This window comes from Chelonia mydas, chromosome 5, assembly GCF_015237465.2.
Source record: "Chelonia mydas isolate rCheMyd1 chromosome 5, rCheMyd1.pri.v2, whole genome shotgun sequence".
In the NCBI taxonomy this organism is placed as follows: domain Eukaryota; kingdom Metazoa; phylum Chordata; order Testudines; family Cheloniidae; genus Chelonia; species Chelonia mydas.
This window is the reverse complement of record NC_051245.2, coordinates 19,706,337-19,721,222: the sequence shown is the minus strand read 5'-3', so window position 1 is coordinate 19,721,222 and position 14,886 is coordinate 19,706,337. Positions and strand designations below refer to the sequence as shown.

The 14,886-nt window shown below is 42.5% G+C and overlaps 1 protein-coding gene across 6 annotated transcripts in view; it reads right to left on the bottom strand.

The window, feature by feature from the left end:
* The window catches only part of WDR7 (WD repeat domain 7), a 346,125-nt gene that overhangs the window by 243,672 nt on the left and 87,567 nt on the right, over positions 1-14,886 (bottom strand). For all 6 annotated transcript variants that reach the window (XM_007055311.4, XM_043547548.1, XM_043547547.1 and 3 more), the window contains 2 exons: positions 4,650-5,419; positions 4,049-4,137 (listed from right to left, as the gene is read on the bottom strand). In XM_007055311.4, coding sequence (XP_007055373.2) covers positions 4,049-4,137; positions 4,650-5,419 — 859 coding nt within the window. The remainder of the gene's footprint in view (positions 1-4,048; positions 4,138-4,649; positions 5,420-14,886) is intronic.

Here is a 14,886-nt window from a genome sequence, read left to right as displayed (position 1 = left end):
CACTGAGCTCTCCCTAATTTTAAAAACTTTCTTTAAGAAAGAAGGAAAGTAAATGGGTGAAAAAGGAAAGATGTCTTGAACCAATAACGCTCAATGGGCAACTAGTCTGGATCTTTTACCACCAAATTTTGCCATTAAGTTCCAGTTCTCCATTAACCTTTCATCTCATCCCAACTTTGGCCCTGATCTCACAAACACATGTTTTGAGTACATTTATGCATCCAAGTCCTGAAGCTAAACTGAGCTGAGTTTCTGTTATCTGAAAGTACTGGCTTAACAAAAGAATGAAGATTCACAAATGTTGCTGCCTAGCAAATTTCCTCTTTGAAGAAGAACCCCACTCTTTTTGTGTCCAAGAGGAGAATACCATCACTTAGAGAAGAAATTATCCCTCGTGCCTAGTAGCTTTCCAAATGGTAAAGCAAATCCACAGCTTTTTTGGTTGAGCTAGACTACAAATAAAGCAGCACAATGGCAAAAGAAACGCTTACTGTAACTGTGGTTCTTCAAGATGTGATGCAGATGTGTATTGCACTTAGGTGTGTGTGCGCACCTCGTGCATCAGAGCTGGAGAATTTTGCCTAACAGCACCTGTAGAGGCGTAGTGCTCACGCCTCTTGCCCTTAACCCCTCCCCTGGCCTCTTGCCCTTAGACCTCCCCCTCCCCAAGTTTCTTTGCCCCCAAACGCCCAGAGACTAGACTCTGATGCAGAGGGATGGATGGTGCGTCATGGAATACACGTCAGTAACCATTTATTCTTCTTAGAGTAGATGCAGCAGTGTATTCCACTTAGGTGGCTTACAAGCTACCCACAGAAGGTGAGTAGAGGGGTCTATTTAAACAACGCCTACAAGACTGCCTTCCCAATATTTGCATCTGCTCTGGATGCTGCGGTAATGGCATAATGGTTTGTAAATGTTTGTATCAACAACCAGGTGGCAACCCTGTAAATGTCCAGGATCGAGACGTCACTTAAGAACACTACCGATGTAGCTTGCACCCTCCCAGAATGAGCTTTCACCTGTTTCATATGCAGTCTTGATGCAGGAAGTTATCCACTTAGAGATCACCTGTGAGGAAACTGCTCGTCACTTCATAGGGTATGCGTATGACCCAAACAAACGAAGCAAAGCCCAAAAGGGTTTAGACCTGTCAACATAAAAGGCCAGACATCATCTAACATCCAAAGTGTGAAGATGCCTTTCCTCCAGAGATGAAAGGAGCATGGGGAAAAAAACACAGGCAAACATGCCCCCTCGTTTAAATGAAACTGAAAGACCACTTTAGACCACCACAAATTACAGCTGCGGCTGCATCATCACTTTATCTTTGATGGCAGAGCCTCCTTACATGCAGTTCTCCAAAGCCAGCAACTCTCACACTCTCCTTGCAGATGTTATCGCCACGAGGAATGCGGTTTTTTGACATAAGAAAGGAAAGAGGCAGGATTCCAGAGGCCTCCACAGAAGTCCCATAGGGGCTGCTAAGAATGTGTTAAGGTCCGACAAAGGAACTGGTTCCTGCACTGGCAGATGGAGGCACAAGATTCCTTCTAAGAATCTCACCACCATGGCACTGGAAAACACCGATCTTCCGTGAATGGGTGGATGAAAGGCTGAGATTGCTACACCCTCAACAAGTGAAGCTCAAGGCCTGATGACTGAACATGCAGCAAATACTCCAAGATGTTTTGGATAGCCAGCAATGCCTGAACTCCGCAGACCAGTGACCACACTGAAAATGCATCCACTTTGCCAAATAGGCCATTCTGGTAGAGGGTTTTCTACTACTGAGTAGGACCTGTTCAACAGCCACTGAACACTGCTCTTCTCCCTCATCCAACCATGCAGCAGCCACGCCATGAGATACAGGGAGCTGAGCACGGGATGCAGAGTGCAACCATGATGCTGTATTAGCCGGTTGGGATGGAGAGGAAAGGATATGTGAGGATGAATCAGCAGCACAAGAAGGTCGGAAAACCAGCACTGCCTCAGCCATGCCAGGGCAATGAGGATGAGCTTCCAGCTGTTGTCCCTTCTGGCAAACAGATTGATCACTGGATGCCCCATGCTGCAAAGATGACTCACAGAACACTGGGCTTCAGACACCACTTGTGATTTAGGGAAAAATTCCTGGTGACATGGTCCGCGATATGATTCTGGACCCGCAGGCAAGTGATCAACTATCAGAGATACTCTAATCAAAGCAGAATTGCCACAACCGGATTGCCTCTTGGCAGAGCATGCTGGAGTGTGCTCCCCCTTGCCTGTTCACACAATACATCACAGTGGTATTGTCGGTAAGTATGTGAACAACTGATGTGGTCTAGGAAAGTGAGACACCCCTTGTTGATGGCCCAAAGCTCCAGGACATTGATATGCAGTGGAACTTCCTGCTCTGACCACAGGCTCTGAATCTTCAGAGATCCCAGATGCTCTCCCCAACCAATCAGGGAGATGTTGGTGACAACAGTCCTCATTGGTAAGCACCAGATGAAGGGAATGACTGGAGAAAAATAGGCCCAATGGCCTGTGATGGGATATTAGATAGGGTGGGATCTGAGTTACCCAGGAAAGAATTTTCTGTAGTATCTGGCTGATGAATCTTGCCCATATGCTCAGGGTTTAGCTGATCGCCATATTTGGGGTTGGGAAGGAATTTTCCTCCAGGGCAGATTGGAAGAGCCCCTGGAGGTTTTTCGCCTTCCTCTGCAGAATGGGGCACGGGTCACTTGCTGGAGGATTCTCTGCTCCTTGAAGTCTTTAAACTACGATTTGAGGACTTCAATAGCACAGATATAGGTGTGAGGTTTTTTGCAGGAGTGGTGGGTGGGTGAAATTCTGTGGCCTGCGTTGTGCAGGAGGTCAGACTAGATGATCATAATGGTCCCTTCTGACCTAAATATCTATGAATCTATGAGATACATTTGCTTGAACTGTCCACCAGCACAAGGAGTCCAGGATCAATGAAGGGAGGTACAGTCCTGAGCTACATGCGAAGAGGGCAAAGGTGCACCTTTGCGAATTGAATCTCCTGTGTGCATGCAGACATATGGCCTAAGAACCTCAGGCATAAGTGAACCGTCATGGAAGATTGAGACTGCAGACCGAGACAAAGGCAGCAAATTGTCCAGAAAAAGTCGGTTAGCAGAAACACTCTCAAACTCGTAGAGTCTATTAGGGCCCCAATGAACTTGATTTTCTGAATGGGAACCAAGATTGACTTTCCAGTGTTTAGAATGAGACCCAGATGGTTGAGTAAGCAAAGGGTAATGTGTAAGTGAGAAAGGACTTCTTCCCCGGACCTGTCCCTGAGAAACCAGCCACCAAATATGGGAAGACATGGATTTCCTTTTTCCTGAGGTACGCTATCACCGCGACCATACATTTGGTAAAAACCCAGGGGGCAGAAGACAGACCACAGGGAAGGACTGTGTACTGAAAATGGCAGGGCACTATAATGATAGAGAAATGTTCTGGGGCTCAGGAGAACTGCCACTTGGAAATAAGCATCCTCAAGGTCCAGAGCAGCAAACCAGTCATTCTGAGTCAAAGCGGGGAGGGTAGCTGATTGGGTAACCATGTGGACCCTCATGTATCTGTTATATTTGTTGAGGTTGCAGAGGTCAAGCATAGGTCTTAACCCTCCCTTGGATTTGGAAATCAGGAAGTACCCCGACACCGGTGTTCTGGAGGAACTTCCTCTATCACTCCCAAGACCAGCAAAGAGGAATAATATCTTTTGAGAGGGGTTCCTGACAAGGGTCAGAGAAGGGGGTGGGGGGAAGAGAGTGGTGGAGTTTTGTCATGTTTTGTATGAAGCAGACAGTTAAATGTCATGGGATCACACTATGTTAACATCAGCACTTCATTATACTGGTTAAAAACACACGTGGATCTTATCGTACACATTTTCATAAGGAATATCATAGTATTTTCTTTTTACAGCTAGAAACCAATGCAATGTTATCATCACTACTGAGTAGCTAGACCATTTCAGTCTAGAGCTAAAATGTCATGTCAGTTATCTCACAGGCTTTAATTTTACCTTGTTTAATTTGCCCTTGAGCTGCATTACTGGAAGCTGGTGGGGAAGACTTCATTTTGGACAAATCTGGGGTGCCTGGCCTAGGAGGCCTAAAAATAAACAAAAAGTTCAAAGCTTATTTTCCAAAAGATATTTATTCTGATTTAAGTGTCCCATTAAAAGAGTGTCCCATCAAAACACTTTAGTTGCTATTAAAATTGAGGCTTATTAGCAATTCACAGATAATCCTAATTTCTCATCAAGTATAACTGAAATATCATCAGTATAATTTATTTAGAATTTGATAAACTACTTAAAAGTTATTGAGAAAACAAATACAAATATGTGAGCCTAATTCTCTCTATCTTACAACCATTTTATGTGCTGAAACAGCAATTAAGTCACACTGGTGTAAAAAAAACCCACAACAAGTATAACATAATGGATACCCATACCACGTTCATCTAGTGCAGCTGTAATAGGTGTTCAATAGCACAAAGCTATAAAGAGCAACAGAATAAAATAAAAATAAAATAAAATAAAAATATTGTTTTACAATAAAAAAATCAGAAGGCAGACAGGTTATTACAAGATAAGTAAATACACTGAATCCTTTTCATACCTGATCGGACCCTTCTTCATATGGTCTCCAATAAAAGTTGCATTAGTCATACTCATCAAAGTATTCGCCAAAGAGATAATAGATAGGAGATGCTGAGTAGTGACTGCACGTGATACTCCATATGTCCCCCTTCCTAGTCCCTCTGTAATGGACATTTTCCTTTCTACTTCCACACTACCATATGACGGTTTGCCTATGGACTGGTTATATCCTGGAAGCATCAGAGACATGTGGCCTCCTCTAGATAGCAGGCCAAAGGACACAGAACAGTGCGGTTTAAGCATACCAAGGCGATCAAGACAAACATCATCTAGAACTTCATTCAAACCCCAGGCATGAAGACAGGACATAAAAAGCTTTGCTGTGTCCATGGTTAGATTATACTCTAATAGGGTTAATGGTTTAGATTTGCTGGAGCGATATTCTGGGTCACTGTCTTCCCTTCTCTGTCTCATTGATTCTTCATCCTCATCTTCATCATCAAGAAGATGTTCTTTTATGTTCTCTTTAATCGTTTCCTTGACTTGCTGGAAGAGCACTGCTGCTCGTTTGCCAGCCAGAAAAGACCCCCCCTTATCAGAACTGCCAGATGCTTTCTGTAAATTCTCTGGGGAAATGAGTGCAGTATTAGGCCTAGAGGCTTCTTCAGTCAGTAGCTGAATAATCAGAGCTTCTACATCAAAGAAGAGCACATGTATATCTGGATCTGTTAGGTTAGTCTTTATGGCTTGAACCATCAGAGAATTGTGTGAATATTTAGGCAAATTCCCCTGCAAAGAAAAAAGAAAAAGTACTGATTAAAATGAAAATAACATCTTCACTTTATTAATATTTTCAATCTTTTCACAAAGTTAGTTTATAAACATAAGCATTACAGGTAAGAAAAGTTTGAGAACTTATGAGATTTAAAATACGTAATTCAAGTGCCTACAGAAAACATTATACGATTCCATTTAATACACCATACGCAAAAGAGAGGAAACATAATAGCTTTGAAATATCATTGGGTGGGTTTTAGCCTAAGTACATGCAAATTTTAGTTACACTCCATCAATGAAATACCAATCAGCAGTCACTTCTCATTGGTTCTTTAGATCATGAACCCTAAAAGATAACAGCTATTCTACAAATATAAAAGAAACCCATATATTCTGGTCTATTAAATTCAAACCAAACCAAACCCTGCCCCCCCCCCAAAACACACACACCTTTGGTATTTCAGACACTAATAAAATTTGCAAAAACAAGGGCATAATTTAGCCTACTATGCCAATTTATGTGATCAGAAGCTGAAAAAGTAAAATAGATATTCCTCAAGTTTGCATTTTTCTCTACTATTCCACCCCTCTCCCCCAAAAAACAAACACACACTACTGATGCAGAAAAGCCAGCAGGGGTGTAAAGAAGAAAGGAATAAACAACACCAACATTGATTTCTAAGTACGATTAGAATTCTATTTTCTCCCTGTAACCAAAGTAAACATTAATTCCGGAGGAAAACACATTTATATATTTATATAGCACTTTAATACCTGCTACATCAGAAATGTGATAGTTTCCTTTTAAAATGTCATATATACAAAGGGTAATTGCGAAGCTATTATTCTTGCTGCTCAGTTTAAGCAATGGACTGCAATATGTAAGGGTCTGAGGGGGAAAAAAAATAAAAGGATTGATATGTGGTCAATGTATAGCATTTCCAAAACCCAAAATGTGGAAAAACTATCGGTGGAGTGCAGGGACTAATTGAGTAATCAAATTACGCTTCTGGGGGGAGAGGGAACTTGATTGCAGTCAGCGACTGTTTCTTTTTCTTCTGAAAATGCAGTCTTTTGTTATAATTTACAGAATTGTAAGATTTGAGGGGACATGTATCTGTATCTTTGCCTTCATGTTTAAAGTAACTGTCCACTGGGAATACAATAGCTTCTTTTATCATTCCAAATTAAATACCATTACCTTGTACAAGGCTGAGAACAGATAATAAAGTTACCTTTAGCATTTTTTATATCCATCAGACTGAATGGTTTGCTAAACCACTGCCACATTTGGTGAGAGCTGGACAAGCAGTGCGGGAGGTCCAGGTTAGGTATGAGGAAAAACTATTTCATTAGGAGGGTGGTGAAGCACTGGAATGGGTTACCTAGAGAGGGGGTGGAATCTCCATCCTTAGGAGGTTTTTAAGGCCCGGCTTGACAAAGCCCTGCCTGGGATGATTTAGATTATAACAGGGTTCAAAAAAGACCTAAATAAATTCATGGAGAATAGGTCCATCAATGACTATTAGCCAGAATGGGCAGCGATGGTCCCTAGCCTCTGTTTGCCAGAAGCTGGGAATGGGTTACAGCAGATGGATCGCTTGATGGTTACCTGTTCTGTTCATTCCCTCTGAAGCACCTGGCATTGGCCACTGTCCGAGGACAGGATGCTCGGCTGGATGGACCTTTGGTTCTTATGTTCTCTTTTATCATTTTTCTGTGTTAGTTCATTGGAGAGCATACTCATGGTCTGATTTCACCTACTGAAAAATAAATCCCACTAACCACACACCCCTAGTTGTAATGTACCACCCCACACTAGCACCCATATAATTAACAATTACAAACCATGCTTGATGGGGATCCACCCTGAAAGAAATCTTTCCCGAACTCCCTCTTCTGGCCTTCAAACAATCCCTCTTCCCCCAACCTCACCAAGCTCATCATCAGAAGCAAGCTCCCCACAGACCAGGACACACCAACTTAAAGCAGCACCAAACCCTGCCGGAACAGATCAAAACATGCAGACATATCTCCACTAGTATGAAGATAAATAACCCCCTCAACACACCTCTCAAGATGAATGGGTCCTACTTATGACAACATGTAGTATACCTCATCCAGTTCATCAAATGCCCCAGCAAGAACTATGTAGGTGAAACCTGACAATCACTGTGCTCTCCAATGAACTCACACAGAAAAATGATAAAGACAAAAAACACCCACGGGCCAACACTTTTCACAAAGTAATCACTCTGTAAGTGACCTCTCAGTCTTCATCCTCAAAGGAAACCTGCACAACACTTCAAAAGATGAACCTGGAAACTTAAATTCATAGTTCTGCTGGACACTTAAAAACGAGACACACTGGTTTTACAGCTCCTTACAACAATTTGTAACACACCTACTCCCTGTTAACCCTTTATTACCCACTTCATTTTAAGTGGCATCCTACAGTATGTGTGAAAACCTTATGCTTAACTATCTGTCCCACCTTGAACTTAGTTCAGATACTCTGGTTACCTTCTCCAGAACTGAGGAAGAGCTGTGTAGTTCAAAAACCTCTCTCTTTCACAAACAGCTGGTCCGATAAAAGACATTACCTCATCTACCTTGTCTCTCTCATATCCTGAGATAACCATGGCTACAGCACTGCAAACAACATAGAAACTGCCATACAGATCAGACTAGCACTCCACCTAGTCTAGTCTAGTCTAGTCTAGAATAACCTGCCCTTTAGTGTAAGTTTCTTCCTAACATAGGTAGATAGTGATTGGCTTATATGTTTAAGCTCTCCATCTGTTCTAAAACAAGTGTTGTTCTATTTAATATAATTTTGGATATGCAGAGGCTGGCATCACTGATGGAGGTGGGGATTGACAACTTAGTGATTATAAGATGCTATGGTAGGCAAAAACCAAGGAAAGTCTTAAAAATGAAACTGTCAGTTTGTATCTGATATGATAGACATGGGGGAGTCAGTGAAAAGATGTAAATAGCAAGGTGATACAATCAATAATAAAGTCCCCTATTATTTTTCCCCTCTGTTAACTAAATAACCTTTTTTTCCCCACTACTCTTTCCAACTAGAAATCTTTCAGTGTTTCTATCATAAATTCTTTTGAGGTGAGGTGATTAGAAGTTAGTAAAGTACTCAAGGTGAAGGCTTAGTACCAACTTATATAACTATATTCTCAATATTATTTTCTATCCCATTCTTTACACATCCTAACATTTTGTTTGTTTTTTGACTGCCTCCGTGCACTGAGCAGTTATCTTTCTTGTGCTGTCCCCAATGAAGGCTGCATCTTTCTCTGAGTGTTTGCAATTAAATTTAGAACCCATCGAGCCGTATGAGTGCATTACTCCTCCACGATGCAGTACCTAGAATTTTTCAACACTGAATTTCAGCTTCCATTGTGGTGACTATTTTTGCCTGTGTTTTTAGGCCCCCTTTGAGTCCCTCAAAGTCTTATCTAGACTAACCTAAATAATTAAATCTGCAAAATTTTGCAACCTGTTCATTCCATCTCTAGACCCTTAACAAATCTGTTCAACACTGTAAGTCCTTGCAGAGATCCTAGATGCATGCCATTTAACCTTTGGCCAATTATTCCTATCCTTTTTCTCTGTCTCTTTGCTAGTTTCTTCTAATCCAAGATAGTACGTGCCTTTCAACCCCATGGCTACTTCATTTCCTTTAACAGCTTCTTGTCCAGGACTTCGTCACAGACTTGTTGAAAACCTAGGTAATTGACATCTACTCTTTTTCCTTGCACCACCATTTTGACATGATCAGGAAATTATAGTATATTGGAAAGGCATAATTTTCATTAACAGAAGTAATGCTGGTTTGTCCCATATTATCTCCTGCTCAGCTAGGTGTTTTATAAGATACTCAAATTATTGTTTCAACCATTCTAATAGATTAGTATCCTTATTTCAGTACAAAATTCCAAAGATCATTCTAGCACCGTTTTAAAAGATACGTACATGTGCTATTCCCCCATCCAGTGGTATAGTGGATTATTTTAATGAGAGTGCTTATTTATGTTAGAAGCTCAGGTCACTCCACACTTGAATTCCTTCAGAAGTATTCCATAAAGATATGAAGTCCTAGTTATTTGGTGCTGTCCATCTTATCAGTTTCTTTCAGAATTTCTTCTTTTGACATTTCTGTCTTTTGCAGTGCTTCATTTATTACCTAAATGGGGTCATTATCACTCCAGCAGATGTTCAGGAGAAGAGGGACCTTATCTTCCTCAACTGCTTCCTTTACACACTGATAAGGCTTATTTGTTTTTGAGATCTTCATCTATTTACTCCACAAAATTCCTCTTAACCTTTATAACTTCCAATTTACATATTACCTGAAATACTTTATGTTCCCTTCACCTGGATTCAGTTGGGAAGGATTCACAGTTTTTGAAGGATACTAGCTTACTTCTTATACTTTGTCATTTAACCAAACTCCTCACACCTTTTATTTTATTTTTTTACTTTCTGCTTATCTGTCTATGAATATGTATACTTGTTAAGGGATGATTATACTCCATGTTTAAAGTTCCTCATATTTAACTTTAGGGCCTTTTGACCAGATTTTTCATAGAAAAAAAATCTTCTAAAGTTTAAGGTTCATGTTAGATTTTGATCAATCCCTCCCTGAGGATTTTGAATGTTATTGTATTGTGGTACCATTACTTAGTGTTTCAGCTATAGTTACTTCCTGAAACAACTTTTCTATGTTATTTAGGACCAAGTCAAGAGTATCCTCTCCTCTTGTGTGCTCTAGAACTAATGCCAAGAAGCAATCATTTAAAGTGCTGAGAAATTGCTTCTATAAAACTTGCTCAGCTGTGATATGTGACTAGTTGTTTTGGGGTGGGGGGGGGTCAAAATCATCATTATTGCATCTGTATTTGATTTAGTTGTATCTTTGATTTTCCTCCACAGTGCACATTTAATGTATTTTCCTGATTCAGAGGCTGGTAGTACAATGCTACTAATATATTTTTATGATGATGATTTGGAATTGGTATGCATACAGATTCTGTTACATGGTCCTTTCCACTTGAAATCTAATGTGATAAAATTTCTACATACTCTTTCAGATACAATGCTATTCCCCCACCACAACCTAATGTGCACTTCCAGTACAGTTTATAATATACAACAAAGTGCCCTGGTTTGACATTCCCTGTGTTTCAGAAGTGTCTATTACATCAGTCTCCATCCAGTCTTCTTTAGCTAGGTATTCTAGCTCACCTATTGTTTTGCTTTTAAGCTTCTTACACCAATATATAGAAATGTATAGCTTTTATTCTTGACCACATACTTTTATTTAACTCCTTTTCTTGAGGCCCTGTTATTTCTCTGGAACGAACTTGCGATAACAACCTGGACCTCCTTCATTTCAGTTTTAATTTCTCTTTGCTGGATATGCAGTTTTGTATTAATGAAACCCCTAGCAGATGTCTTTGGGTATGTCTATATTAGAAACACTACAACGGCACTGTTGCAGTGAAGATACTTACTACAGTAACAGGAGGATTGCTTTGGTCACTGTAGTAAATCCACCTCTCTAAGAGGTGTTAGCTAGGTTGACAGAAAAATTCTTCTGTCTACCTTGGGGTATCTACACCAGGGCCTAATTTGGCTTAATGATATTATACAAGGCATAAAATTTTTCACAGCCCTGAGCAATCTAGTTGAGTTTACCTAACTCTGTAAAGTAGACCAGCCCTTAGGGCATATCTACACTACAAACTTCCGCCACCCCAAGTTTGCATTCATGGGATCACAGTTACATCAGCATAAAGCTGCCGCAGTACGCATAGTGCTTGTGCACAGGCATACTTGGCTCTCTGCATCCGCCCTGCCGTACTCACTAGGAGTGCTTGTTTCAATGCACAGTGCAGCACCCTGAAATCCTACCCCTGGTGTACAACTTACCACCATCCAGGGCACTGACTTATGGGAAGTTTTAGCAATCCATGGTGGGGAAGAAATGAGTCATGCAGGAGTGACTTGGACAGAGGGGTCAAGTTCACATCATGCAACTTTCTCAACCCCAAATGCCATCTCTGTACCATATTTTTTGTAAATCCCATGAACCCACAATGGCCTTGTCACAGTCCGCCATCTCTGACAGAACGATAGCGCCTGCACAGCTCTGGACTATTGTCACGAGCATTGCAAACCCAGGATGCACAATCCTCTGATAATTGCAGAGCTGCAAGGAGAGCCGTGGTGAACATGATGATTTCCTGGAGGTCAGATGACAGTAGAACATAGCGAGACCCAATGAAAGATTGTTGATGGCATTCACAGCGCTCCAAACGGTGGAACACCACTTCTGGGCCTGAGAAATGAGCACTAACTGGTGGGAATGCATCCCAGTGCAGGCTTGTGACTATGAGCCGTAGCTGTAGAACTTTTGGATGCATAAGGCAACATTCCTGGATCGGTGTGCCAAGCTTACCCCAGCCCTCAAGTCCAGGGACACCAGAATGAGAGCTGCACTGGCAGTGGGGAAGGGAGTAGCAATCACATGCAGAAAAATTGCAATGCCAGATTGCTACCCATCAGTGGGAAATCACTTTGCAGTTGGAAAATCCACTGCGGGGGTTATTGTCACACAAATGAGCAGGGCCATTAGTCGTCTCCTGCTACACAGGACTGTGACTTTTGGCAAAGTGCAACTGATGACTTGCAGCAATGGGGTTCGTGAACTGTGATAGAGCGATTGATAGCATGCATATCCCTATTTGGGCACCAGACCCCTTTGCCACAGAGTGCATCAACAGATAGGGCTATTTTTCTGTGATTAGGCAAGCACAGGTGGATCACCAGGGACACTTAACCAACATCAGTGTTGGCTGGTCAGGGAAGATGCATGACTCTCGCATCTTTAAGAACACTGGACTGTTCAGAAAGCTACAAGCAGGGGCTCTCTTTCCCATCTGGCAGATAACTATTGGCAATATTGAAATGCCAATAGTGATCTTGGGGGACCCAGCCTATGCCTTACTATCCTGGTCATGACACCACACATTGGCTACCTTAACAGCACCCAGGAGAGATTCAACTAGCAGCTCAGTTGGTGCAGCAAGACAATTGAGTATGCTTTTGGTACACTGAAGAGGTGCTGACATAGTTTACTCCCAAGATTGGAACTCAGTGAGAAAAATATGGTTTAGCTGCCTGCTGCATCTTGCATAGTTGTGAAGTAAAGGGGGGAAAGTATCCATTATGGTGGAAGGTAGAGGTGGAACTGCTATCTGCTGCATTTGAACAGCCAGATACAAGGGCTATCAAAAGAGATCAACGTGGAGCTATATGGCTCAGGGAGGCTTTGAAAGAGCACTAACAACGAGCCACAGTAATGCACTGTGCTCAGCCCGGCCCTGCAGTTTGGGGCCCTGTTAGGAACTGTGTGGTGCTTGGTGCACATCTATGGAATGTAACAGACAATGCATCCTGTTAACTTTGTGGTGCTTGCTGTACATTTATGATTATTACATTGTTTGTCAGGGATTCTATGAGCTCTGTCAAAGTGTACAATCACAAATAAGTGGGTGCTTTCAATGCCACCAGCCATTTTGCAACATACGTTGCGACTTAACAAAGATTAATTATTTACCAAACAATAGAGTTCTACTACGTAATAAAACACATCAAAAAAATTTCTGTGCAAGTTAAAAGCAAATACATTAAAACCTTACCAAATTTATGTGTAACCCTTTTGGGGTTTAGAGAGCATGGCCCCTTTAAATCTTTGTCCTGGGGCGGGAGCGGGGGAGCATGAAGGGAGGGAGAGCAACAAGATTTGTGTCTGGAGCTCCACACAGAAGAACTACAGCAAGCAGGTCCTCACATAGTGAAGCAGCCAAGAACCTGCCCAAAGTCTGGAAGGACAGAGCGGCTGACCAGGAACATCCCAGGACAGGAGCAGCACTGTGCCAAGGAGGAATCACCTCAGAAGGACAAACCGGAGCTGGACCCAGCATCACTGTTGCCCAGAACTGTATGGGGCAGTGAGTATGGGGCTTGTGACTTTGCATTGGTAGTAAGAAGGGAGACTGTAACTAGCTAAGTGGGTTTGCAGAGAGTGGCAGAAGAGGGCACAAGAGCGGTTTGTTGGGAAAAGTTTAGTAGTGCCAAAGATGACCAGGAACACCCAAGTCTCACCCCCAGACTGGAACTTTGCCCAAGACTCCTGAACTCTGAGTGCAAATGCATGGCTTGGTGTTTTTCTTTTCAGACAGTGATACCACTGGGCCTGTGGGGCCTTGTGTTGAATGTAACACTGTGTTACTGCTCCCCCATCTTTCCCCCGTTATTTTTCTCCATTCAGCCCTCTGTGAATAAATATTTCACTTTCCTAGATTCATTGTACTATACCAGTATGTGTGTGTTCACTCCGGGGGGAGTTTTGGATCAGGTGCCCCTGGGGTGGAAGGGACTTTCCTTGCTGTGTTCCTACACATGCCTTTTCTTGGCTGGAACTGCCTGCAGAGCATGCTCCATCTTGGCAACGAGGACGTTAAAGTTACATATGAACAGAGCTTAAAGACAGGCAAGGAATGTTCATGTCCATTTTAGCTACACACACATCAACCATGGCTTTAACAGGTCAGTGTATGGGAAACTGTGTTTGTCCTTAATGTCCCTCAATGTGGAGTGATAGGGGCAGGAATGTGGCCCTTGGTGCCACATGGAATGTTGAGGGAAGTATAAGGAATGTTGCCATTCTCCATGGACTGCAAAGGGAGGCAAGCCCAGGTTTGTTGAACCTGTAAGTCCAGAACTGTCTGCAGCATCAGCGTTTGCTGCCAGAGAAGCCCCAATATGTCCTGGTGCATCTTCCTCTCCAACTCCTTGGCCTTTCTCCTGTCCGCTCTCTTCTTCGCCATACAGTCTGCAATATTCATGATCCATGCCCTCTGTTCATGGTCGGATGCAGCACTGGCTTGCAGGATCTCACTGAACATGTCACCCCTAGTCCTCGTCTTTCTCCTCCTTATCTAGCTCAGGCTTTCCACTGATATGGAGGGGGAACCCCTCAAGGCTGCAACGGCAGCAGCTACAGATAACACACACACAGATACCATTGTCAGTACAGTCACAAGAGAAAGTTAAGATCCAGAATTCCCTTAAAGTTAAAGTTTTAAATAATACAGACTTATTGACACTTCTGCTTCAGAGTGCCTGTGCACGGTGCCACTCACAGCACCAGCCATGCTCCGTATGGCCCTCCAGGGGGTGAGGGAAACGAGGAGGGAATTGCTCAGTTGAGTATGAGTATTAGGCAATGACACTGAATACTGACACCGTTTTCGTAGGCGGTGTTGATTTTAGCTAATCTCACTCTGGAAGGTAGCAAAAGCAGAGAGAGCACAGCTGCTGCTGGGGTCCCAAAGCCGCCCCCACCCAGCATGCTGCTAACCTGTTTACTACAATGGTGCCTGCTGAAGTTA